The sequence below is a fragment of the Phaenicophaeus curvirostris genome, chromosome 5 (genome assembly GCF_032191515.1).
Source record: "Phaenicophaeus curvirostris isolate KB17595 chromosome 5, BPBGC_Pcur_1.0, whole genome shotgun sequence".
Lineage (NCBI taxonomy): Eukaryota > Metazoa > Chordata > Aves > Cuculiformes > Cuculidae > Phaenicophaeus > Phaenicophaeus curvirostris.
In genome coordinates this window covers 47,212,394-47,239,391 of record NC_091396.1, presented here as the reverse complement: position 1 = coordinate 47,239,391, position 26,998 = coordinate 47,212,394, and the positions used below count along the sequence as shown (strand labels likewise).

Genomic DNA, 26,998 nt, shown 5'->3' with positions numbered 1-26,998 from the left:
TGAAACTGAACCAAGGGGTCTATAGTCATCCCACCTATTGTCATAGTCAAAATAATTTTAGTCTAAAATACAGATGAATCATGTTGGAAATTTGAGCAGAAATGGAAAAAAACTTGGTATGCAAGATTTTTTTAACATAATAAAGCTCTTGAAATTAAAAAAGTATTTGAAATCTTTTATATTGCTATGTTATATATTCAATATAGCTTAAAATTAGAGACAATGTTATGGTTTTGCCTAGGATTTGTCAAGGTGTATTAAAATATGTATTTCAATGTAGTTCATTGATATATTAACAGCTTTTATATCCTTTCAGCCAACATGCTTTTTAAACCCTCTTTTTTTTTTTTTCCCCCTAAAGTGAGTGTTAATGATATTGTGTATTGGGAGCATTGAAATTTCACTTCTATTTCACTACCTAAGATTTCTGACTTTGAGAAGAGCTTCAGTCACTAGTAAAACCAGCTCTTAATGTTAACTGTAGACACCAAAATAGTTTTAGTTAAGGAATAGAGATTACAAGTGAATCCTTGAAAAAAGGAAAACAAGCTGGTGGGTTTTTATCTAAATAAAGATTAAATTAACAAAGTAGTTAATTAATCTGTTTGCATTTCTAGTGATTTAAATATGACAAGTTGCTAATCAATTTAATAAACATATGACTAATTAGCATCTTTAGGGTAATAACTGTCTGTATACAAAATTCAGCTTTTCTTTCCTTTACTGTTTTACCTGAATCTCCTTCACTTTGGTTTTAGAAAATAGGAACTGTTGTTGATATGTTTAAATGCTTTACAGATTTTATAATTAAAAACATCTTTAAGCATTTTTCCTTTTCAGTAAAGACAGGCAAATTATATAGTTCATACATTGTTAATGGTTAGAACAATAAGCTATAACGTATTTTTTCCAAATAAGAAGTCTCTCTCTGTAATTTATTAAAAATTTGTAATAGCAGCCAGTTATATTTGAATTTTCTTTATTGTAGATAGCGTTGCATTATTTTTCTTGTCTGCATCTATTTTGACTTTAGGATAAGGCCATTACATAGTCTTGGGCATGATTTGCATACTTTTGCCGATTTTACAAAGGATTCTATTTGCAGGTTATTAAGCACTGTTATTAAACATTGCTGCTATAAAATGTTTTCTTGCTGGACAGACACTATCTGACTGATAGTGATAATGACTTGCTCTCGTTTATGTATAAAAAAGAAAGGAGAACTAAGAATAATGAGTCTCCTACTTCTCAGTCTAATTTCTTAATTGTGGACTGCCTTTCTACTCCGAGATTTTTTTTAAAATACAGTTATCTTGCAGTATTTATTTTCCAGTATTTGACCAGCACCTTTATGTGACATTGTGTTGCCAATATGTAAGTTTCTGGTTAACAGAAAATATTAAATGTAAAATTTGTCACATTAATTCTTGTTTCACAATTGTAACACTTTTAATTTTTATTTTGTTGTGGTTTTTTTTTTTTTTTAGTATTTGAGATACCTACTACTAGAGAAAGGAATAAAGTACAAAACAAAGAAGACAATGATATATTTATGTACCTTGTGCATACATGCATACTGATAATAATTATATAATCTATGTTGTACGTACTTAAATTGCCTGGACAAAAAGGTTGTCTTTCTGATTTTAATTACTGTTGATGACCTGGCCATAACACAACATTTTCTTGATTAGTTTGAAGCTGTAGAGACACTATTTTCTGAAAAAAAATGTTTGAATGTTGTCTGCATTGAGAAACATTGCCATTTGCAGAGCCAAATGACCAGTATGCCATTTCTTGCAAGATGCTATATCAAATGAAAAATACTGATGAAAGCATTCTATTCTAATGTAACGTGCTTAGAGTCCATCGAGCCTGTTTTTATTAATGAAAAGTTTGAAGGACAGAATTAACATAGAAACAAGCTTGAGTATAATTGCACACAACCTTTGCATAATTTACAAGGACTGTAAAGTTTCCAAAATGTCATTTTATAATTTCAAGATCAGAGACTGAAGAAGTTACTGTTGTAAAAAAATCTAATAGAAACTTTTTGTGCCTTAGTATTAATGTATGCAATGAAAAGCAGTAGTGCTGTTTGTACAGTTGTTGTAGTTAGGCTTTTGAAACAGATTCTTCTGAACAAAATTTTGGCTCCCGTTACCTCATTAAGAAATGCTGTGACTTTCAAGGAGGGTGAGTTTAGAACGTTTCTCTTATTTCCATCTTGAGGTGGGACAATGCCAATGAATAACAGAAAAACTAGATCTTGGTTTATTTTCTGGGGGAAGGCACGTCGATGGCTTTTAGCTTGAGTAATGATAGTTTCCAGAAAGCTTGAGTAGAAGCACCTTCCCCTGGAGTATTTCACTCCTAGGATGCTGTCAGTAGAAGTGTGCTTTAAAATTTTTAGCTAGTGCTTACTGATGAGATGTCTGAAGTAGTATCAAATAAAGGTGAAACCTTAAGATGCAAAGATTATACTGCTTGGCTTGAATAGAATTCAATAGAATAGAATCACTATTCTGAATTTTACCTATCTTTCTTCTTCTCTTGTGTTGATTTTTCTTTTTTTTCTCGATGCATTCATAAAGATTTAATCCATGCTGAAAAGTAAAATTATCAATTTAATGGGTTTGTGCTTGGCTTTACCACTTCACATTCTCGTTCCATATTAATTTCTTCTGTTAAGAGATTGTTAAGAACTGGAAATAATCTGAAAGAGTAATTTTAAAATTCAAAATATTTTGAAGGTAAAAATGAGATGCTTTTTTTATTTATAGGGCAATGAGGCAAGCTTAATGCTCAGTTTACAACAAAGTATGTGGGTAATACTTCACTTGAAAGCTGACGCTTTTCAAAGGTACTAAAAGGTTAAGTATGCTTGGCTATGTTTTATCATTAACGTGGCTTCTTAAGTAATAGTGGGATGTAAATATTCTATATGCATGCTCATTCTTAAAAGCTGGAAAAGTATTAATACATTTTTTTGAAAATAAGATGCACATACAGACTGGTTTAATGATGTTGTACCATGAACTTTTAATGTGTTACACTGAAACATGCTACTAGGAAACAAGCAACGGAGTAGGATTAAGGTCTGACCTTTAGAGCTGGAATGTTTCTAATTTATTGTGAAGTGTTTAAAATTTGAAAACATCAGAATGTTTTATTCTTCACAATATATGTATTTTATATAAAATATGTATACAGCATAACATCCCCATACTGACTTCTGACATAGTGGAATATTTCATTGAGGGGAATAATCACAAAAAGTCTCCCAAGATTTCTTTTTTGTCTGTTTTAAAAATGACGGTGTTTTAAAATCTAGTATGTTTACTCTACACTGCAAGCAGAACTCCTAATTTAACCAGATATTAAGACACCTCAGATTCTGATTTCTAAAATAGCTTGATTAAATAAAGAAGTTCTTTTGTAGTCTTGCTGTAATCAACATATCAGACTTGTGACACAGAAGGAAATTTTGATTTCCAATAAATTATTTATAATAAAATCACCATTATTACTAATAATTGATGAAAATTTTCAACATTACTGTGATTGCGAATCAATGGTGTGACTATACGGGTCATTCAACTATATGATTATGCATTTTTCATATGCTGGCCTAGTGTAAGAAAGGGGTTTAATGTAAAATATTTTTAGTTCACAAATTTATAACTTATTATTTCCTTAAAGAGTACTCTACAGAATAAGTATGATTCAATTTGAGCATTTTATTTGCTGTAACTCATCACATATAGTTTTTTAAATTAGCTTCTCTTTTTGATTAGGAATTAAATACTGCAAGTTGGTGATGATTTGCTAGCTTATAAATACTTTAAGTTACATGAGTAGTACCATTCAGTATTGGACAGATCCAGGAACCACTCATGCTGAATCTGGCTTTGGAAGACACCTCAGTAATCATAGTGTCAGTTTACTGATGTAGGTACCAGCTACAATCAGGGATTTTTTGTGTAATAACTATGTGGTCATCATACTTTTCTTTTTTTTTTTGAGCCTTGCTCTTAATCTGAGGCCTGTAAGAGACAGCTCTGTTTTCTTGAATTAAGTAAACTATTTTAAAGACTCTGCAGTGTCTTGGCAGAGTAAACAGGATCTAACAGAAATAAGAGTCTATTTCAGAAGTTCTAATACTGTTGTCCTTCAGCCTCAGTATACTAGTTTGCTGCTATACAAAATACATGCCAAAACAGCAGCAGGACAGACATTTACAGGGTACAATAGAAGTTCATATTCAATAGGGAAAAAAACATCAGTAAATGATAAAGTTAGTCCTTTGAGAGGATTAAATGTGTATGGGAGAAGCACAGTTGCGTGTTGCACTGTGACATTATCCTATGAGTAATGAACAGAGTTGGAAATGATGCTATCAGAAGGCTTGGTAGAGAAACCTAGCATAATTAATTTCAAAGATTGTTTTGAAACTTAGTTTTCTATGATTTGTATTTTAATTTCATTGTTAATTTTGTAGAATGTCATACAGAAAAAAATCCCTTATGGTGACCTAAAGACTTTTTGAAATAAATATGCTGGCAGCAAAAAATGCAATATTGCAGCAAATTGAAATTCTACTAGATGAAGAGGGTAAAAATTGTGGAATCCACAGAGAAGGATACAATCTTTTATCTAAGATGCATATAACAGTTTCTGTAAAATGCCCCAGCTTTTCCTTTTGGTTATTGCTTTCTGAAAAAAGTTTAGACCCATGTTTTCACAGTGCAAACCATGATTTTATAGCTAGGGCTTAAACCTGTACTTCTAGGCTCAGGAGCTTTAATGTGCTGTTATTGTTGCATAAAACAAAACACAAACACAAGGCAAGAAAAATTTAGCCATGTGAGATTGCGAAGAATATAAAAACCTTACGTAGGTAATTATGACTTTTCAACACTGAGCACATGTTCTGAGAGACTAGTTTTCTGTAGAGTTCTCAAGAGGCATGAGCAGATCAATGCACATTTTAACCTATGTCTCATAACGGTTAAATGCTTCAAGGGCATATCCAGTAAAGCACATTTACTCTTTCCTTGGTATCTCTTTCCATTCCTGACACTGTTGAGAATTAATTCCTAACCTAGGAGATGATGCCTCAGTTAAGGCACTTTCTAAGTTTCTGTTTGTTAATATACTTTATAAACTGCTACAAGACACTTTTATCATAAATGTCATACATGTTATAAGCTTTGCCAGCTTCAGTTTGTTCCCAGCATTTTGTTGAGACTAAACAGAAATGCAGCTATGATGTTAATAGGTAGAAGAATTACATGTGTAAGATAGGCAATGTGTTCTCCCATTTAAAATGGCATTTTTGTGGGATTCTGACAGAGTCATTTTGGTGCTACTTTGCTAAATGTTAATTGAATGTTTCTACCTGTAGAAATTATATAGTGTCTGGAGAATGGGACAAGCAATTCTATAATAAACATAACTCATTTGTAGCTCTTGTCAACCTTGTAATAAGATACTGCTCACACTGCATAGTAATTTCTCCGTATAATCTTCATTCTGAGACTAATACCCTTTTTACTCAGTGAAAACAGTGGTGTAAATTTAGTTTTGTTGTGATCAGTCTCTAGGAATTATATTGATCAGAAATAAAAAGTCAAGTGTCAGTTGAAAATGGTATGTACTCCACTGCACAAAAGAAGAACAAAGCTCAGGTGTTGCTATTCCATTTGTTAAATTGGGAAAAAGATGTAATTTGTGTTTATATCACTTGTCTATGAGAAGCAACAGCTAACTTAAACGTTTAATGTCATTCTCCACTTAATACTCTTTTTTCTTTTAAAGTATAGGAGACTTTTTTCCTTAAATCTATATATTAAATGTTTTTCTCTGAAGAAATTATTAGGATGGAGATGAGCTGGGGCCTCCTGAGGTAGTAGGAGCCACAAGGAAACTTCCATGAAACACCTTAAAGGAAATAAGGGTTGTTCCACTAAGAAGGTGATACAGCCAGCAGCCCAGATGAAGTGCCTCTACACAAATGCATGCAGCTTGGGCAGGAAACAGGAGGAGTTGGAAGCTACCGTGCTGCTAGAAAGCTATGACCTGGTTGTCATTACTGAAACATGGTGGAACAAATCCCATGACTAGAGTGTGGCTATCGATAGCTACAAGCTGTGCAGAAGGGATAAACCAGGAAGGAGGGATGGAAGCATTGCCCTCTATATCAGGAAATGAACAGTGTGAAGAGCTATCCCTGAAGAAGAGCCAAGAACAGGTTGAAAGGTTATGGGTGAGAATAAAAGACTGAGGCAACAAAAGGAACCTTGTGGTTGATGTATTCTACAGGTCTGCTGATCAAGGAGAGCCTACTGATGAAGCCTTCTTCCTCCAGTGACAGGATGCTTCATGCTTACTGTCATCATACTGGGGGACTTCAACCCCACTGACATATGCTGGAAAAGTTGCACAGCAAGCTTTAGGCAATCCAGGAGGCTCATAGAGTGCATTAAAGACAATTTCTTAACTCAGGTAATAGACATCCCTGTGCGAGGGGATGCAGTACTGGACCTGATGATCACCAATGCAAGTGAGATCATCAGTGATGTCAAGCTCAGTGGCAGCCTGGGCTGCAGCGATCATGGTGGAGTTCAGGGTCCTGAGGGATATGGGACATGTGAGAGTATAGTCAGGACCCTAAATCTTAGGAAATCAGACTTCCAGCTCTTCAAGGTGTTAGTCTCTAGGACCCCCTGGGATATGGCCCTGAGGGACAAGGGAGGAGAACAGAGATGGCAAATATTTCAGGATGTTTTCCATAAAGTGCAAGAGTTCTCAGTCTCCAGATATAAAAAATCAGGCAGGGAATGGAAGAGACCATTGTGGCTGAGTCAAGACCTGTTGGTAAAACCGAAGACCAAGAGGGAATTGCATGGGCAGTACAAGCAGGGACAGGTAACCTGGGAAGAGCATAGGGATGTTTTCTGGTTGAGTAGAGATGGGGTCAGGAAGGCCAAGTCACAGCTGGAGCTGAACTTGGCAAGGGAAGCAAAGACTAACAATAAGGGTAATTACTGATATTAGAGTGAAAAAACTTTTCTTGGCCCAACAGGAATTTCAATAACATTATGTGGGAGATTTTGTTGAATTTGAAAGTTGATTTTACTTAAAGTTGATCTGTCCTGCTATATGCTTTGCTTTCTTAAGGAAAATTTTTCAAGTATGTAGAATATACCAGAAACAGAAGTTATAGGGGATTGCTTAAACCAATGGGTTGCATGTTTAGCAGAATGGAGCCAGCCTTGAAGGAGGCAGCTCCACAGCTTTAACAACCACAGCACTGTAATACTAAAAATCATGCTCACAGGTTAAGGAACTCCAGTGTTAGGGGAAGACCTTTATTCACTGGCATGTGTAATTTGTTATGTACTAATGGACCAAGTCATGCATACTTTGAACAGACAATATCTTGTATTAGCTTATTTCACACTGGGTAGAAAACAATAATAAATTATTGATATTTTCTCAAAGACCCATTGTATAGCTTGGCTCCTGGGACCGGGAATTTGCATGGGTTTTCTTCTTTGCTAGGTAGTTGGATCTTGTAACTGGGCCAAGGGCAAGATGCCGTGGGAAAAAGATTCTGAGAGGAGGTCAGAAATTTCCACCAGATCATCAATTATCGTGCCAGATGTCTCCATCTCATATTTTGAAATCTGAATTTATTTGACCAAGACCGAGGAAGGCATTTGGCTTAGTAAAAGATCTGGGTTGCTTGCAGCTGTTTGTGGGGTTTTTGTTTATTTTTTATTTTCTTTCTAAGGCTAACAGCAATTTGAATTCTTTCAAAGGCTCTTCAGAGGCTAATGATACTTTTAACACCTCAGTCTCTGATTTTGAAGAAGGCATCCTGCATTTCTTTTTTTTTTGGGGAAGAGCAGTCATTAGTAGTGTTGGTTTCCTTTCACATGCCAGGTAAGTTTTTCTTTTTTGTGTTATGTGCTCTGTAGTCTCTGTGTCAGAGATGTGCTACAGAGGAGCTGTATTAGTTCACATGTTCGTGAATGGAGTTGCTTGTAAGATTAGGAATTGCCTTTAAATAGATGGACTCTCTTACGTCTTTGGGGCTCATTCTGTTAATGGAGGAGAGTGCACAAATTTTATGCAGCAGTTTATCCATTGGCAACTCTGCTTGCTACGCCAATTTTCTGTCACGTTAAACAGGTGAGATTCTGACAGGTGGCTAAGGAGGCCTTCCCGTTGAGTCATGAGGTTCAAAAGGGACCCTCTTACTCTCTTAGCATCCCCTCGGAGAGGAGCCCATGTGTGCCTGGATCAATTTCTAGTCTCAGACTTGATTGGTTGATTATGACTAAAGGTTAGGTGTATGTGCTTATACATGTTTTTACCACAAGTCACAATCTGGTTACGTGTGAGAATTTCCTTAGAGATTTGTGGCCCGAATGGGACAGCCAGCAGCTGCCTGCAGCAATACCATCAGCAATGCTCAAGGCAGTAAGTAGTTTAATTGAAGTGACAGATTAAAATAATGTCAGGATTGCCTTGATAAATTTGCTGCTGCGTTAGTGCTTAAACATTTATAACTGGTTAACAGTTAGCATATAAACCTATATATAAAACAAGTAACAGTATAACTCAAGATAGTATTTATTTTCCTGGGGAAACATCTGACAGTGTCAGAGGCGTGAAATTATTATCAAGACATTTCTTCTTCGTGGAGGAAGAGAGGTCCAGGCCTGTCAACCCACCTGTCAGGTAAGGTGGTAGTTTTTTTTTTCTTCCCCAAAGAAAAGGGTTTTCAGGTATCAATTTATCAATTTTATACCTTTTGAAAAGGTTTTGTGGCCTCTTGGTGAGGTGGGGACTAAGTCAATTAGTACGTGTTGATTGGCCCTTGGCAGGGCTGCTTGTGTCGTCAGTAGCAGGGACTCAGCAGTTTGACACACCTTTGAGGTGGGGAGCTCAGTATCTGCTTTTGGGGGTGTCTTCGTTCTTATAGGAAACAACACCAGGCTGTGAAGCCTCTGTCTCATCCCAGGTGTCATTTAGTTGATATGAATGTGACACCGTGACCCAATCTATCTGTTTTACCAGATGCAGTTGTCCATTGCCAGCTGTTCCCTTTGCCAGCAGCTCTCTTTTGTGAAAAACAAAGGGGTTTTTTTTTGCCATTCATGGGGCCTAATAAATATATTATACTACAGGTGGGGTGGGCACCGGAAAAGCAATAGATGTAATCTATCTGGACTTTTGTAAAGCCTTTGACTTGGTCCCCCACAACATCCTTCTCTGTAAGTTGGAAAGAGATGGATTTGATGGCTGGACTGTTTGGTGAATAAGCAATTGGTTGTATGGTCACATTCAGAGAGTAGTGGTCTATGGTTCAATGCCCAGATGGAGATCTGTGACAAGTGGTGTCCCTCAAGTGTCCGTACTTGGACCAGTGCTGTTTAATATTATCCTTGATGATACAGACAGCAAGATCAAGTGCACCCTCAGCAAGTCTGCAGATGTCACCGAGCTGAGCGGTGCATTTGTCATGTCAGAAGGATGGGATGTCATCCAGAAGGACCTGGACAAGCTGGAGAAGTGGGCCTGTGTGAACTTCATGAGGTTCAACAAGGCCAAGTGTAAGGTCCTACACCTGGGTCAGGGTGGTTTCAGTACAGGATGGGGGATGCTCATTGAGAGCAGCCCTGTGGAGAAGAATGTGGGGATGCTCATTGATGAGTAGCTCCAAACGAGATGGTAGTGTGTGCTTGCAGCCCTGAAGGCCAACCATATCCTGGATTGCATCAAAAAAAGCATGGCCAGCTGGTCAAGGGAGGTGAACCTCCCCCTCTACTCCACTCTTTCCTCCCCCTCCACTCCACTCTTGTAAGACCCCACGTGGAGTATTTGTGTCCAGTTCTGGAATCCCCATCATAAGAAGTATATGGAAGTATGGAACGGGTCCAGAGGAAGGCTATGAGGGTCATCAGAGGGCTAGAGCATCTCTGGTATGAGGACAGCCTGAGAGAGTTGGCCTTTTTCATCCTGGAGAAGAGGAAGCACAGGGGAGTACCTGAAGGGGGGCATTCAAGAAAGCTGGGGAGGGACTTTTTACAAGAGCATGTAGTGACAGGGTGAGGGGGAATGGCTTTAAATTGGATGAGGGAAAATTTCAGTTAGACATTAGGAAGAAATTCTTCATGATGAGGGTGGTGAGGCACTGGCACATGTTGCCCAGGGAAGCTGTGGCTGCCCCATCCCTGGAGGTGTTCAAGGCCAGGTTGGATGGGGCCTTGGGCAGCCTGATCTAGCGGGAGGTGTCCCTGCCCATGGCAGAGGGGTTGGAGCTGGATGATTTTTAAGGTCCCTTCCAACTCAAACCATTCTATGATTCTTTGATTTTTATACTGTAGAGTTTTGCCTATAGCTACATGGGGGAAAGAATAAGTTATTGCACTCAGATATTAGAACTTTCAAAATAAGGCTTTAAATATTAAGTGAAATGTTGCCAGTCACAAAAAGTTATAAATGTTTACCAGCTGAGTTGGTAAGTCTCATTTGTATATCACCAGTTTCCATGGGACAGTACTAGAGGATTGCTGCACCAAGGAAGAAACTGAAAGCCTAACTGCAGCTGAGAAACTAGAAATAAGAGTTTACGCTTTCTTCACAGTTGCCAGCTTAGAGTTTCTAGCATCTTCCTCTAAAGCGTTTGTGGGAGATGGTGTTGTATAACTGCTAATTGCATGGTATTGTTGTTTCTAATACCTACCTTATTACAAAGAAGGAACTTCTGTGATTTTGAGGAAGTTTTCTGTTTTGCAATGAGGTAAACTGACCTCTATGTGTGTATGCTTGCTTCAAGTAAACGTTTTCTTAGAAGCTGTTTGGGCCTTATTGATACATAGGGCCACCTAGTAGAATTAAAAGCTTTCTTACAGCGTTTATCAAGTACTGAATCCCACAGAGCTATAACTGTTTTGTGTGCTTTGCTTTTCTGGCAGTTTATTAAAATGCCCGAGCTGCTAAAAGACATTGTTTTTCCTGACATTGGTAGGGAAACTTAACTTCAGCACCTATATCTTTCAATTTCTTATGTTATCTGCTGTCCTTTGCTGCAAATATTGCAAATGGATTGTTTAGCTCTGATCTTCAAATAGCCCAATTAAGAAATACACTTCTAAGCTCCAAAAAATTACTCATCTCAAGGAGCAGGTGTCCTTAGCTAGAATAGCTTTCTGTTTTGCAGCTCAACAGCCTCCTTAATTTTGTTCATTTACTTCAATTCAAATGGGTTGTACTGGCTGCTTCAAAAAAGTAATACCCTTAATTTTTGACCCTTCCTTAGCTGCTAGGTCCCTGATAGTTCTGTATATATTTACATTAAGATACACAGCTGCCTTTTACATGTAGACAAAAGGAAATTTTCTGATATGCATAAATATGGTTTGGATGATAAACATCAAAAAAAAAGAAAATCCTAGGATATTAAGACAGAGAACTTGCTGAAGAAAGTGGCATTCAATTTCCTGTTTTATCATTTATGTATGCTATATCATGATTTTTATGTAGCTGCTATGCCCATAAACATATCAACATAATTTTCTAAAACAAGAAATGACAAATTATCTTTCAGAGCTTGCACTTGGTGAAAGAAAACAAATTAAGTTTCAATTTCTTTCTGTGTACTCCTGGAAGATTTTATTCATCATTACAAAGGAAATGTTTCTTCATTCAGGAGAGAATTGTAACAATAATGTATTGTATGCAGTGACAAAACACAATATTCAACTACATTTTCTTTTTAAAATTTCAACTGTTCTGAAGTCCTCACTTTGAGAACATTTCTTACCATATTATTTTTTATATAATGCTTTCCTTCCTGCTTACTTTCTTTCCGTCTTTCTTTCCTTATCAAAACTGCAAGAAAAAGCCATTCGTCATTTAGCTTGGGTAGATCTGTGGTACAGACAGATCCGATTGCAGTTTGTAGAAATCCAAGATAATGAGTTAGTGTAGCAGACTGCAGTTTCCAATTCAACTGTGCCATTTAATATTTCACTGCAGACAAAAGGCTAAATTCTTGCTCCTATTTCTCCTGCTCCCATTTGTGTCACTTGCTTCTTCTCTGATTTCAGGTGTGCTCCTCATTGATCCCCCCTATAACCATACTCTACTTGCTAAGAACCATGTAGGACTATCTGTGGTTTTTACCAATATAGACTGTTCTCACTGTAATGAACTAGTTTGCCCTTGTGAAGGTCTAGGTCCAATGTTTTTGCAGGGACAAAGTAAGCAAGAGCAGTGCACTGCCAAAGACAGGGAGCAAGACACTTCCCTGCCTTTTAGCAAACGCAGTCTGCAAATGCAAGCTGTGATGTCATCTGACCAAATCTAGTGGAACAGGAGCGCTTTGTGCTGGCACCATTTCAGCTGGGGTTGCACTAGATTCTGTGTGACATGAAGTAGGAGTAATTACACAGGTATTAGCACCCAAACTAGTTTACTTAAAGCTAAGTCCTTTAAGTAAAGCACTTCACTGTAGTACAAACATGCTATTAGTCTGTTAGTGCAGAAGTTTGCTGGGTGCTATTCTCATCCTGTTGTAAAATTTGAAGTATTTATGTACTAGCCTTGTGCATTAGATTTAAAAAAATTATAATTATTTATATAACAATTCTATTTATAATAGGAACATTTTCATCTGCATTCTGGCACTAGTTAGCAATGTTACTTCTACATGAGTAATCAACACCTGTATACATGATAACTCATGAAGTTCAACAAGGCCAAGTGCAAGGTCCTACATCTGGGTCAGGGCAACCTCTGATTTCAATACAGGGTGGGGGATGATGTGATTGAGAGCTGCCCTGCAGAGAAGGACTTAGAGGTGCTGCTTGATGAAAAGCTCCACATGAGCCAGCAATGTGCGCTTGCAGCCGAGAAGGCCAATTGTATCCTGGGCTGCATCAAAAGAAGCGTGGCCAGCAGGTCGAGGGAGGTGATTCTGCCCCTCTATTCCTCTCTTGTGAGACCTCATCTGGAGTACTGTGCTCAGTTCTGGAATCCTCAACATAAGAAGGATATAGAGCTGTGTTGGAACAGGTCTAGAGGAGGGCTACAAGGATGATCCGAGGGCTGGAGCACCTTCCCTATGAAGTCAGGCTGAGAGAGTTGAGCTTGTTCAGCCTGGAGATGAGGAGGCTCTGAGGAGATCTTATTGTGAACTTCCAGTACCTGAAAGGGGTGTACAGGAAAGCTGGAGAGGGACTGTTTACAAAGGCTTGTGGTGATAGGACTAGGGGCAATGGGTAAAGACTGGAGAGGGGCAGATTTAGACCAGACATGAGGAAGAATTTCTTCACTATGGGAGTAGTGAGGCACTGGAACAGTTTGCCCAGGGAAGTTGTGGATGCCCCACCCCTTGAGGTGTTCAAGGCCAGGTTGGATGGGGCCTTGGGCAGTCTGGTCTAGTGGAAGGTGTCCCTGCCCTTGGCAGGGGGGTTGAAACTATATGATGTTTGAAGTCCCTTCCAACCCAAACTATGCTATGGTTCTGTGGTTTGTGTTTCATTATAAAAACATAGGCATTAAGGCCTTAAAAGCATTGATAATCCTCACAAAAAGCAGTTTCTTATCAGACTCCTGAAGACATGATGTTGTTAGTATAACTAAACTATTTAATAACTTGATTTGCAGCATCTTCCGCAAGCACATTTTTGAAACAATGAAAATATCCATTTTAAACCTTTGTGGGGGACTTAAATTTTCTCACTCAAGTGAAAAACGTTATCTTTAAAAAAAAGTTGAAAAAGCCTCCAAAATGAAATAGACTCCAAAATGACCAGTAACTACTGTTACTGTTGCAAGTTACTATCCTTCTTGCATATACAGTAAAGGTGGTAGACTGGTATCAAAGGGCTCTCTTTGTCACACTGTGTTTTATTTTTCCTTTTGTTTAGATACGCCAGCCAGTAACTTATTTGTGCATTTCAGTCACTAACTGCAACTGAGTAGATGCTTGCAAAAAGCCAATGAAGCAGGTTTTTTTTCCATTCACATCAACTGCATTGTGACTTCTGTTGTCTTTGAGTTTCTTCAGTGTCAAAATAATTTCTAAATTCTCAGTGATCTCCTCAATTATCTTATTCTTTCATCATAAGAAACAATGTTGTAGTTATAACTAAAAAGAGACTTATGTGATTGTAGTCAATCCATACCAGTCTGAGGATAATATGAAAGAAGAGTAAGAGTCTTTGTATTTTGGTAGATGTTTTAGTAAACAGTAAACAAAAGAAAAGAATTTCATCATACTCAAAATTAAGTGTTTCTTTCCAAATACCAAGTGCATGTATATTTTTGATAATAAGCAAGGTGAAATTTGTAATTCCTTTCTCTGATACTGAAATTCAGATAATAATTTGCTGGTACTTAGAATTTTGTTTGCTATGAATAATGTTGCACTTAAAAACATTCTGTCTTTTACCTGCAAGTAGGAGACAGCTCAGAACCTTGAAAAATTTCATGGTTGTTCTTGTTTGAGGTTTGGATTTTGTTGATTGAAAGTGTTGAAGTTGCAGGACAAAATTCCTTAGCTCACTTAAGAGGAGGGCACAGGAAGTAACAATGCTGTTTTTCCGTGCTACTTTCAGTTTTTCATCCTTAACTTGCGCATGTAAAATGGAAAAAAAAAATTATATTGACAATGTAGCCTTCCGTTTTTTTTAGTGACTGGTATCTTAATGTAAAATATTACTGTGATGACTGACAGGTATAATTTTACACAGGGTTTTTTTTTTTTGCATTGTTTAAATAAATGATTTGAGGATAGATTCACCTAATAACGTAGAGGCTTAAAGAGAACTTCAGCCCATTCATGATTCTACTGACAGATAAAATCACATTTAGTAAAGGCTTCAAACAAGAAAAGCTATGATGATGTCATCCTACAGCAGATGAAACAGATTAAAGTCCATAGTACAAGGACGCTGTTTCACATAGGAAATATAGTACTTCTTGCCAAGTAAATGTGGCTACTTGGGATCAAGTCAAGTTGATTGATGAATGAGTCTGCCAAAATCTGCAATACAGGTGGTCTGATTTTATATGCTTTTACATCTGTCTAGGGAAAAGTTGAGCAAATCACATTTTCCACGCAGGTGTTCTATATCTCTGCAGTTGTGGCTCACCAATTTCTCAGTGTTCCTGTTAATTAATAGCCGTATGCTGCTGTGTTGATTGTGGTGTACTATCTTGCTGGATTCTAGAGGAGACCCTCGATTCTCTTCTGGCTGGAATTCAACTTACTTGGACCCTACTACAGAGAACAAACAATATGTGGGAGGCCAGCTCTGAGTTTATAATAGTGGTAGCTGTCTAGAGAAACATTCATAGCTCTAGATGACAGATCTCTGTAAAGATTTGCATTGTCATGTGGACAGATCCTCTTTCATATAGAAAGATGTTTGGCACACCTCTAAGATTATTTGGTACACATCACTAATGACATAAGAGCCAAAGTAATGTCTCTAGATATGTTCCGCTGCACCTAGGAGAGCCTCTCTTTGAATAATATGCCACACATACTTGTTCTGTCTCTCTACTGTAAATTCATCTAGTCCTTCCTCCTCTTCCTCATTCTTCCCACCCTATTTCCCTTCTTATAGACATTATTCTCAGGAGACTTGAAGCTTTTACTTGAAGTTTGCTTGCTTTTTTCTCTTGATTAATGTGCCATGAAGTACGCAGCTTGCCGTACAAGGAGAAGGAATTTTGGAGTAACAAGCACTAAGAAAACGTACTGGAGGAACATTGAATGCTGGCATTGAAAAAAATTCAAATTCTGAATGTTGTCAGCCATAGTCTTCTTGTGCTCAACTATAACACTATCAGAAACAATTTGTGAGCATGCACCCCTAATGTATGTATATTTATTTATTGATAAATCTTCTATGGCTGAACTGATATGCACATTATAAAAGATACAAAAAGATAGAAATTAGGCAAGGATGAGATAAAATTGAAATAAACACTTTAAAAAATATTTTGTAAGTTATTTATCAATGCTACAAAAATTATTTTCTTCCTGCACAGGAGTGGATTGTCTTGCATAGCCCTTGGAGACCGTTGGGCTATAATACCTTTATTCTGTGACTTGATAATGTTTTCATAATGGAACCATCTTTGATTCAGAATAAGAAAATAGTTTTGTTTTATCGCTTCAAGGTTAGGCTTCTGAATTGTTCATATTGCTAAGTGTTTCTTGCTGATACTTAACCAGAACTTACTAGAGCATCTGGAAAGCGATGCTTCCTTTGGAAAGTTGTTCTTTAGTAAGTATTTAACTAGGAAGATCCCTCAGGTGTTGTTTGGAATCTTCTACATGTCTGCTGGTACACAAGACTCATTCAAAGGAAAATGGTGTATTATGTATAGCTACTGTTCAAGATATGTTAGCTGTATATGTCTTTGTAACTCTCCCTCTTACAGCTCCCACAGTGTCTCTCAATTGAGAATCAATATGGTCCAGAATAAATATGGTCAATATAGTTTAACATCTCGTTCTCTCAGCTCATAAGCGGGGCATTTGCGAAGACATAGTGAAATTTTGCATTCATAAGAGTATCTTTTGCATGGATTTCAGTGCTCTTTAAGACTTGGGTCAACTCTATGAAGACGAGGAAATATTTTCTTTAGCCAGTTTTAAATGCAGCTGAAAGATACTAACATGAGTCACAGAGACGGCAATACAACTAAAAAGTCTTACATAAGCAATAGGAAAAAAATTATTTTAATTCCTTTGATAAAGACCCTTTTTTAAAATACAAAGTAGCACTTGTAACCTATAATTTTGGTTTGGTAATCTTGTAATATAGTTTTCTGAATTTATCTCATGTTCATGACAAATTTTTCCAACCTAAGCCTATGTAGACTGTACAATGTGTTACTCTGCATAGAATCTTGTGTGCTGAAAATGTGTGTGTGAAAGAGGTGTAGTCACTCTTGTACTTCTGGATTCAGTGTAAGACAGTCACTGTAACAGTTCAGAAAACAAAGGGGTTATAGAACTGATGATGAGAATTTAGGACAGCTTGTTTGGACAAGTGAAATGTTGGAAGGTTTTCTCAGTGAAATGTGGGAGATACTCAAAAGTGAAATATCTGCATCAAATAGGGATCAAAGTTAAAAGAAAAGCAAGGAAATAATGAAGAGGAAATAGCAGTGTGCAACATAAGGAAGAATTATTGAAGAAAATAAATTGGAAGCAAGATTTATACATCTAACAGAGTCTTTGAAAGTCTAGGCATCAAGTTCAAAGTAAAAGGAAGAGTTTTTGGGGTTTTTTTACACAGTAGATACTTCAATTATAGAAAATAATTGTTGCAAAGTGTTCTGGAATGCAAAACAACAAATAGGTTCAATGAAAAAATATTCAAATTTGTGGAGATCAGATAGATTTTGGATGGTCCCAAAGCAGTCCTTTTGCTTAGGAATTCTCTTTCCTGATGGAAGGTGCCATTAGAGTAAATAATATGATTTTTTTTGCTGTGCTTGCTGCTTGAAGTGGAGTGGATGTAGGTTGTGTGATTTTAGGCCTGACCTCAAATTCCTAAAATTTTCATAGACTTATGAGGGGAAAACATGACTTGAATGGAAAAATACCTGTGAATCTTAAGTTGCACTTCTTTGTTGTCCCTGCAGCCTCCAAAATTATTGCATTTCCCTTCTGTATGTTATCCCTTTCTTTTTCCAAAAGGGATTAACTTCTTTGCAAATGAGGAGATGCGGAGCAGGCCAGCACTGGAGATGTGAACATTTAAAAGTTGTGCTTAAAATATCAAACCTGCCTAAGCCTTGGGGAATAGAAAGAAAACAGAGTATGTTCTGTTTCATGCATAGCAATAAGTCTCTTGGGGAATCTAAACAGTGAACTGTTTCCTTTTCTCTCAGCTTCAGATGCCTTTTTTTCTGTTCTCTGTTATGATTATGGTGCTGCTTCAGGTTAATGCAAATGTGCCACTGTACGTTTAAGTCCCATAGCAAAAATAAAACTGTATTCCTAGAAGTTAAACTGTTTTTGAAATGTTGACTAAAGACTACAGTAGCTAATAAATTGCTAATAAAAATACTAGAATGTATAAGGGCAAAGGATATGGCAGAGAGGCATCCCTTTTTCTAAATGGTATTCCTTTGAGTTTGGAGGTCTTTTTATACATGGGTAAGAAAACTATTGATTTAGATACAGATAAAACTATTGATTTAGATACAGATAAACTGGTCTTTCATTATTGTTGGTGATGAGCATTACATTGATGACAGTGGTGGTAACTGGACTATAATCTTTAGAGCTAGTGGAATGTACTCAGGGTTAATGTAATAGTTTGCTAATGGACTAGAAAGCTCCGTTCAGTATTAAAGGTTTAGCAGAAGATACAAATTAAAAAAAAACCCAAAAGTAGTGAGTATTGAGTTTGACCATGAAAACTATTAAATGAAAATTATTAAGCTTCTGTATAGAACTCTAAAGAAAATAATAACTTTGGAGATTTCTTCCTCCTTGATCTCCATTCACTAAACCTGTGAATGTGGTAGAGGCAAAACCAGCAGGATAGAATTGTTCTACATCTTAGAGATATTGTATGCTGTATTCAAGTTAAAAAGCATCACCTTTGACTTCAGAGATGTATTTATTTTTATAAATTGTGCTTGGGATTACACAAACACATTCTGAAATGCTCAATTTATGGGTCTTTTTCTGCACTAGCAAAACTTAAGTTTCAAAGAAATGCCTGTTTCTCTAGAGCTCTTTCAAGGTAACAACACATATATGTGGATATTCCCTTAATGGCTTACATGCATGGCAAGTACTGTTTCAATTAGGGTAGTTTGAAGTGAGTCCCAGTACTGTTTTACATCAAATGTGTTTTAGCGCCAGGGTGATTTATGGTGTCTGGCCTGACTGTACAAAGGTCCAGCCTCATGGAAACAACTTTTGATATTGTTTCTGGACCTCTGTCACGATACTATGAGGCCATTCACCAGAATCATACTAAACCACGTATAAGGTGAAATTGCAGTTATTCTGGCCCTACTAGCCATTAATATATCTGTTCTGAAAAGTTTTGCTTAAACTGATTCAATTAGAAACAGCTTAATTCACCTCCAAAGGTAGGGTGTCAAGTCAGACTCATTGTGTAAAATGAAAAAACTTGAAAGTGGTATGATATGTGATTAATCTTTGCTGTGCAGACATGTGCAAGATAAGTAATTTCTAAATGTGAGAAACTGGTTTATTCAGCTGCTCAAAATTCCTTCAAGACTTGATGGAAACCTGCTTGGCTGCCTTGTGCATTTACAGGAATGCTGCAGTATCTGTTCGGCAGCTTTGTGGGAAATGTATCCAAACTATGATTAAAAGCCATGGGATGTGTATTTGAAATGTGAATGATAGCAAATATTTGAAATAAATATGCTGCAGGTCTTGATCAAAGCAAATTTAAAGATAAAATGAACAAGGTGTTTAAGTGATTTCTCACTTTTTACCCTCTTAATTAGGTATCCATGACTAAGAACTAATTTTGTGTACAGTTCTGTGTTTAGCATCCTCCTTTGCTAGAACAAGTTGTGTATTGGCAGGTACCAAATTTAAATTCTTAATGATGAACGTACAAATCTGATATTGATCCGATATGTCTTTTCTCTGGTACTTCAGACTTCACAGAGAAAGTGAAGCAGATTGTGGTCTATCACTATCTTCAGTTTCTTAAAAAGGGAGGCCATGCAGTACATAAAATCCAATTCCTTCTTAAAAATAAATGAAAGCTCTTCAGTGTTCTATTTTAAGTATGTCTGTGATTTTTAAATCAACTTATCAGGAATTTGCTTTCCCCAGGTAATATAAAGTTAAAATCCTGTTTCCCATCTTTGTTCCTCCCAACAGAGAGTTAAGGGAATTGAACTGCTTTTTAACATTTCAGACTTATTTATTGGCACATTAATGGTTCAGATAGGGTAAATAAGATAATACAGTTGTTTTTTACTCATTCCAGTCAGTAAATATCTGCTCCTAAATCTATTTTTAGATACTTTTCACCAGCAGTGAAATTTACAACTGGGGAGTCTGTGTTGTATGTGTGGAAATTTGTCTGAATAATTTTGTATCTTTTTTCCTCATTTATCTGGGAGTTATAATGGAATATTACATCTTCATCTCCAGGTTAATATTTCTAGTATATTGCAGCATACCATGTTGTTTCAGTGTCAGGCAAACTGCAAAAGATAATGATTCTTATGGAGTGTTTTAAACAATGTGTGTACTTCCTGGAATTTCGATCAGGTAAATCTAAGCCACTGTTGTATAACTGCAAGGACCCTATGTTGGTATTCACTGACAAAGGGATAAATGAGGTTTAAGCCTTTGATCACATGGAGTTTAACCACTGTCAGTAAATTATTTTTACAAAACCGCATAGAAACACGATCCCTAATTTTGCAGACAATATCCTGCTCTTGCTGCAGATTTTCAGCAGTATCAAGCAATGGAAACATATTTGGTATTTTGAATAGTTTTAGGCTATAACTCATTCTAGGATTGTGAGCTTTATATTGAGCTAAAAATGAAAAAGGAAATATATCAATGAATATATTTCTAGAAGTCAGTTATTTTGTTGTCTTTTTTATGTATTGTTCATATTTTGGGAAGAACTACCAGTGTCCTGCGGTGCCTTTGTAACACTTTTTCATTAGCCTTGAGAAGAGGAGGCTGAGGGGTGACCTTATTGCTCTCTACAACTACCTGAAAGGAGGTTGTAGAGAGGAGGGAGCTGGCCTCTTCTCCCAAACATGGGGGATAGGACAAGGGGGAATGGTCTCAAGCTCCACCAGGGGAGATTCAGACTAGATATCAAAGAAATTTTTTCACAGAAAGGATCATCAGGCACTGGAACAAGCTGCCCAGGGAGGTAGTTGATTCCCCATCCCTGGAGGTGTTTAAAAGACGAGTAGACGATGATTCATTAATGCTGATCCTTCTAGACAATCTATACATTGATGTGTTCTGCAACCCAAGAGAATAATGATGTATTGCTTTGAAAAATATAAGAACCCTGTGATTGCATTAGGCCTGGCCTTGAAAGACAGAATTGTTAACAAATGTAGAAACGCATGACACTGTGCAACTTCCTTTAGGAAATAAAGTTATAATTAGAGAAACTTAGAGGCTGTTCACAGGATGAGAGAAAGGAGCCTTCAGTAGAGCTAGTGACCATCTTTGCTATACTGTATTTCTGGCATTGAATATATAAAACAAGTTTGCACAAGGACTTATTTGTGGAAAGTGTTCTGCAAATTATAAAACAAATCAACAGAACTTTTCCAATCAAGTAAGCAAATAGATTCTGTCATTATAAATAGCAACATTTTAAAGTATGATATAATATGCTGTATTTTTATGGGACTTTTTGTAACATTTTTTTAGTATGTATTTTTATTTTATTTGAGAGAAAACATTCTATTATTTTAGAAGGCGTACTATATGGAATCATCAGTTTAAGTGCAGGACTTCTTTCTTGAATATATGGTCATGAAAGGCAACAATGTCAAGTTGGTATATATTGTCAGTTAAATAACACCACTTCAGTACCCATTAGCCCTTTTGGAGACAGAATTTTATGAAGCGTCCTGCAGGACAGCCAGTTTAGGCAGTGGAATATAAAAAGTAAATAGGTTCTAGATATCCCTGATTCCAGATACAGAACTTTCAAATTTAGAGGCTGTTAGCAGAAATTACCTCAACTTTGCATTTATAAAAGGACTTTGAAAAGAACCTTGCAATATTGTCCTTCCCACTTAAAATAATCATGTCTGTACAACAGATTCTCAAGTATTGCACTAGAATGAAAAAAAAAGCAAAACAAAGTATAAGAATCTTTTTTTGGTTAGATGGTCCCTTGCTCATGGACTTGTTCCTCCCTCCTAATTTTTTTTTCTTAAAGGTAATATTACAATACTGATGTTTTACCAACTTAGTCACAATACTGGAATATACCCAAGGAAAATGTACAGGGCAGACACTTTCCAAACCCAAATTCTCGAAATAACTAATGTTGATGGCAGCACATTTAGCTACAGTATTTTATATGGCAGTTGAGTCACTGTACGGAAAAGCATACCAAAGACTAATCCAGATAAACATGAATGTGCCAAAGAAAAATGAAGAAACAGTCATTTTACTAATTTTAGGAAAGTATTTGAAAAAAAAATGCATAGAAGCTTGGAAGAAAGAACAGTAAGTCAATCTCTCTGGTTGTGAAAGAAATTTTGTGCATGTTATTTACATTCCTTTAGAGGACTGGTGCCTGGAAATAAGTCTCAAATAATCTATGTGCAGTCAGAAATAGATAGTAAACAATGAGAAAAGAGGTAACAAGTGTTACCTGTTAGATTAGGGTGTTTCAAAAGGAGGCTTCGTAATAAGAGAAAGGAGAAAGAATAGTAAAAGATTAGGCAAATAAAGTAAGACAAATTCATGTTGGTTGAATATTTTAGGTAGTTTTTATGATAAATCACTTAAGCTAATCTTTGATAACTATAAATTTATCAGTAAGCTTTATTTGTTAAGGAAGTATGTAAAGGTACTTTCAGTTAGCTGTTTGAACTTGGATGCTGGGGGAACTAACAGCGAGAATTCAGTCCTATGTTGTTGTTAAGACAGATTCATAATCTTATAGCTCTCCTAATTGTAAGCAGACTGGGACATAGCTTAACTCTGAGTCGGTCTCTAGCTTAGTTAAAGTAGTGCTCTTCTCATGCAAAACTCATGAGTGAGCCTCTGGTAGTTCAAACAATATTAAGCCCCCAGAATGCTTTTTTGTTTTTCCTACTCTCCATGAGGTTGTAATTTTAAGGTTTCCCATAATTCTAAACATGCACTTGATCAAAACCATAATTTTAATTGTAAAAATATGCAAATTAAATAAAATAGAGAAGCAACTCGTGACACGTCCCACGGAACTCAAACAGAAAATAATTCCTAGTGTGAAATGTTACATATGTGCATGTATGTGCCAATGTGTGTAACTGTTGCACAAGTGAATACAGATAAAAAAATTTTATGGTGTAAAGACTGTTAAAAACTTTTCTGATATGTTTGTTACAGTGAACTGGCTATTTCTGTTACGAAAACTGTTCTATTTTAGTCAAAGAAGGTAATTATTGTGATAATAGTCGAAATTGTCTGCACTCAATTCCTCAGGAGATGTTGCTTGTTAAAGTCACCTGGAGTAACTTTGCATACATAATGGCATAGCATCAATGATCTACTTCTGGATTACTCAATTTTCAGAGTGAATCTTTAATTTTTTTTCATTCAATTCTAAAAATAAACAGAAAATTTATTTAAGCATAGGTGAGGTTTTCTGTGAATTTCAAACTTTCTTGTGGCTGTTTTTTACTCACCTCAACAGGCCATGCTTAGAAACCATGCTGTCACTGACACATTCAGTAAATTAGTTTAATCAGCTGAAGAAGAATGTTGTGAAAGATACAGAACAAAAAATTCACTGGCTGTTTTACATGGTATTTTGTCAGGTCGTGAGATGGGAAGTTGAATTTACAGGTTCCACTTTTCATTTTACAGAGCTACTAGAGAAGACCCTCAGAAGAGACGAAGAAATGGGAACTCTCCAGGTATGTTTTTCATTGAATTAACTAGCTGCATTTTCTGTCAGCCTTCAAATTAGTAAAATTAATTACAACGTTATGATTTTCTGAACTCCCTTGTACCTTAAATTTGGCTTTAGAAACACATGCAGCCAAATACCAACCTCATAGCTAGCAACACTCACTGCTGAAAGTTTACCACCAATTAAGTTGTACATTAGACAGGATTAGTCAGCATTCCCCTATCAGTCAATAAACCTAGTCCATCAGTGAAAAGATCGCTGATTTTAAGTCACGCTGTATACTGAAGTTGTCTGTTATGTTATATGCTGCTGGCTTCACTGAAACTGTGTGAATAGGGGCAGTGCAAATCTGCATTCAAAACTGAATCACAGAATCATAGAATGATTTGGATTGGAAGGGGCCTTAAAGCCCATCCAGTTCCAACCCCTCTGCCATGGGCAGGGACACCTCCCACTATACCAGATTGCTCAAGGACCCATCCAACCTGGCCTTGAACGCTTCCAGGAGGAGGCTTTCACAACTACCCTGGGCAACTTGTTCCAGTGTCTCACCACCCTCATCATGAAGAATTTCTTCCTAATGTCTAACTGAAATCTTCCCCCATCCAATTTAAAGCCATTTCCCTTTGTCCTATCACTACATGCCCTTGTAAAAAGTTTCTCCCCAGCTTTCTTGTAGGCCCCCTTCAGGTACTGGAAGGTTGCTATAAGGTCTCCCCAGAGCCTTCTCTTCTCCAGGCTGAACAATCCCAGCTCTCACAGCCTGTCCTCATAGCAGAGGTGCTCTAGCCCTCTGATCATCTTTGTGGCCCTCTTCTGGACCCATTCCAACAGTTCGATATCCTTCTTATGATGGGGATTTCAGAACTGGGCACAATACTCCATGTGGGGTCTCACAAGAGCGGAGTAGAGGTGGAGAATCAGCTCTCTTGACCACCGGATACTGAGTCCCTAGCCACCAGGGACATCCTCTGCTTTCAAATATCATGGAGAGTGGCTTGGCAACCACATCAGCCAATCCCTTCAGGAGTTGAGTCTTACATATTTTCAGGTTCCTCAGGTAGTCGTGTACGTGCCTGATTTCCTACAGTTGGAAGGGCTTTTCTCCTCTGGTCCCCATCTTTTTGTCCATTGACCCAGGAGGGGTGAGGAGAGCGGTTGTCAGTGAAGACTGAGGCAAAAAGGTTTTTGAATACATCAGCTTTCTCCTCATCTGTTGAACCAAGGTCACCATTTTCATTCATCAGTCAGGGTGTGCTTTCTTTAACTTTCCTTTTCTGACTGGCATGCCCTTCTTGTTATTCTTTCCTTCCCATGTCAAGTTCAGCTCCAGCTGTGCCTTGGCCTTCCAGACCCTGTCCCTACTCAACCAGACAACATCCCTATACTCTTCCCAGGTTCCCTGTCCCTGCTTGCACTGCCTGTGCCGTTCCCTCTTGGTCTTCAGTTTTACCAACAGGTCTCAACTTAGCCACACTCGTCTTCTCCCTTCCCTGCCTGATTTCCTACGTATGGGGACTGAGTGCTTTTGCGCTCTGTGGAAAGCATCCTAAAATATTTGCCAGTTCTGTTCTCCTGACTGAGGACCATATTCTAGGAAGTCCTAGAGACTAACCCCTTGAAGAGCTGGAAGTCTGCTTTCCTAAATTTAGGGTTCTGACTGTACTCACCTACCCCATATCTATGAGGACCTTAAAACTCCATCAGCTGGGTTAGATTTTCAGCTCTGTGTTGCTTTCTTCTGTATCTCTGAATAAAGCTGAAAGTAAAGGTTTTTAAGTAAGTATTTTAAATCTCTGAAGCTTTGAATATCCGTAATCACCTTCCTGAGGAAGAAGGGTCTGGTTGATATATGCTAGTATTTGATACAATATAGTAAATCCTCATTGTATAGCATCTAGCAGTAAAGCTGCTTGTGCTAAGAACTTTAAATTTGTGCGTAGAAAGTAAGATTTACCATAGGATCAGCTTTGGAATAGTATTTAAGCATTACAATCCAAGAGAAAATACTCCTTTGAAATGACAATGGCCAGGAAAGCAAAGCTCGGGAGGTTTTAGGGACGGTAGTGTACGCATTCTTCAAAATCCAGAGTGAAAATAAATTGTTAACCATAAATTACAGCTAACAATACCCAGCATAAATATGAAAAAGTATAAGTACAATAAAAAGAGTGCTTCAATGAAGCACTATTCTGCAAGCGTACTGGAAGCAGGGTATTTATGGGAGAATTAATGAAGATAAGGCTGTTAAGAAAAATGAAATTATGTATTAATCTAAGTTTTCACCATAGGAGTTTGAACATGAGCCTTCTCTTCTCATATAATAAACAGAAGGCATTTTGAGGGCTAGAGGTATCAAAGAGTTAGTGTAGAAAGGGTTTCATCCAGTAAGAAGAAACAAGTTACCCAAAAGTTACACAACACACCAATCCAGCTGTTTCCTGTTCAAAGAAAAATCTTGGCCTAGGTTTCTGGCAGCTCAAGTTCAACAAGACTGAGAGCTTGTCTGCGCAAGCAGTTTACACAGGTGGCATATCTAGTTACTTCAATGTAAAAAGATCTCCTTTCATGTGAAGCATTTCTGCATCTGCTTTCACGTGAAGCTCTATAGTTGACAGATTGTTCTAAAGATGTTACTTGAGTGAAGAGTAATTTTTTACAGCAGAAAGTTGCATCATAATAGTGCCTTGTGTGCATATATATGCTTGCCTGTGTTCCTGATGGTCTGTCAAATTCCTGATCAAATTGCTTTATGCCCTTCCCTAACTGACAGTTCCGGTCAAGTGTGTAACTTGTACTGGTGTGACTGCTATTTTCGTATTCAAATGCTTGATAGCAGTTTTTCACTCCTTTAGATGCCCATAGTTTAACAGTCAAAGTACTCAGCAAAAGCAGCTATTATTTTTCTAGATAATATTATGTTCAGTTTAGTCAATATGTTTCAAAATGTTCCCAGTCTGGGATCTTCTATTCTTGTAATATTGTAATCACTTGAAATGACTGAACATGTAGAAATTTGCTAGCGAACGGTTATAAAAAAACAACTCGTTTCATCGTGGCTGAATCTCCCCAAGCTGTTACACCTCAGTATATAAAGCATAGGAAGTAAGAGGAAAGTGGGAATTTCTTTAAACACGCCATTTCCAGAACCTGAAACTAGTACTCTTATCCTTTTGTTAACTAGATGCCGAGGTATATTTGTTTTTTCTGAGCCCCTGTTCAGCAAAGCATGTGTATAGTTGGTTGATGTATGACTACTTGCATTGAAGTAGCTTGTTAGAAGGTAATTGTTTGTGAAATTGAGCAAATTTCACAAATACTAGCAAATA

General features: G+C 37.1%; 1 protein-coding gene across 1 annotated transcript in view; it reads left to right on the top strand.

Moving 5' to 3' along the window:
- The window catches only part of CEP128 (centrosomal protein 128), a 135,184-nt gene that overhangs the window by 67,192 nt on the left and 40,994 nt on the right, over positions 1-26,998 (top strand). Inside the window, exon 19 of the mRNA XM_069858630.1 lies at positions 23,624-23,673. Within this exon, the coding sequence (XP_069714731.1) occupies positions 23,624-23,673 (50 nt within the window). The remainder of the gene's footprint in view (positions 1-23,623; positions 23,674-26,998) is intronic.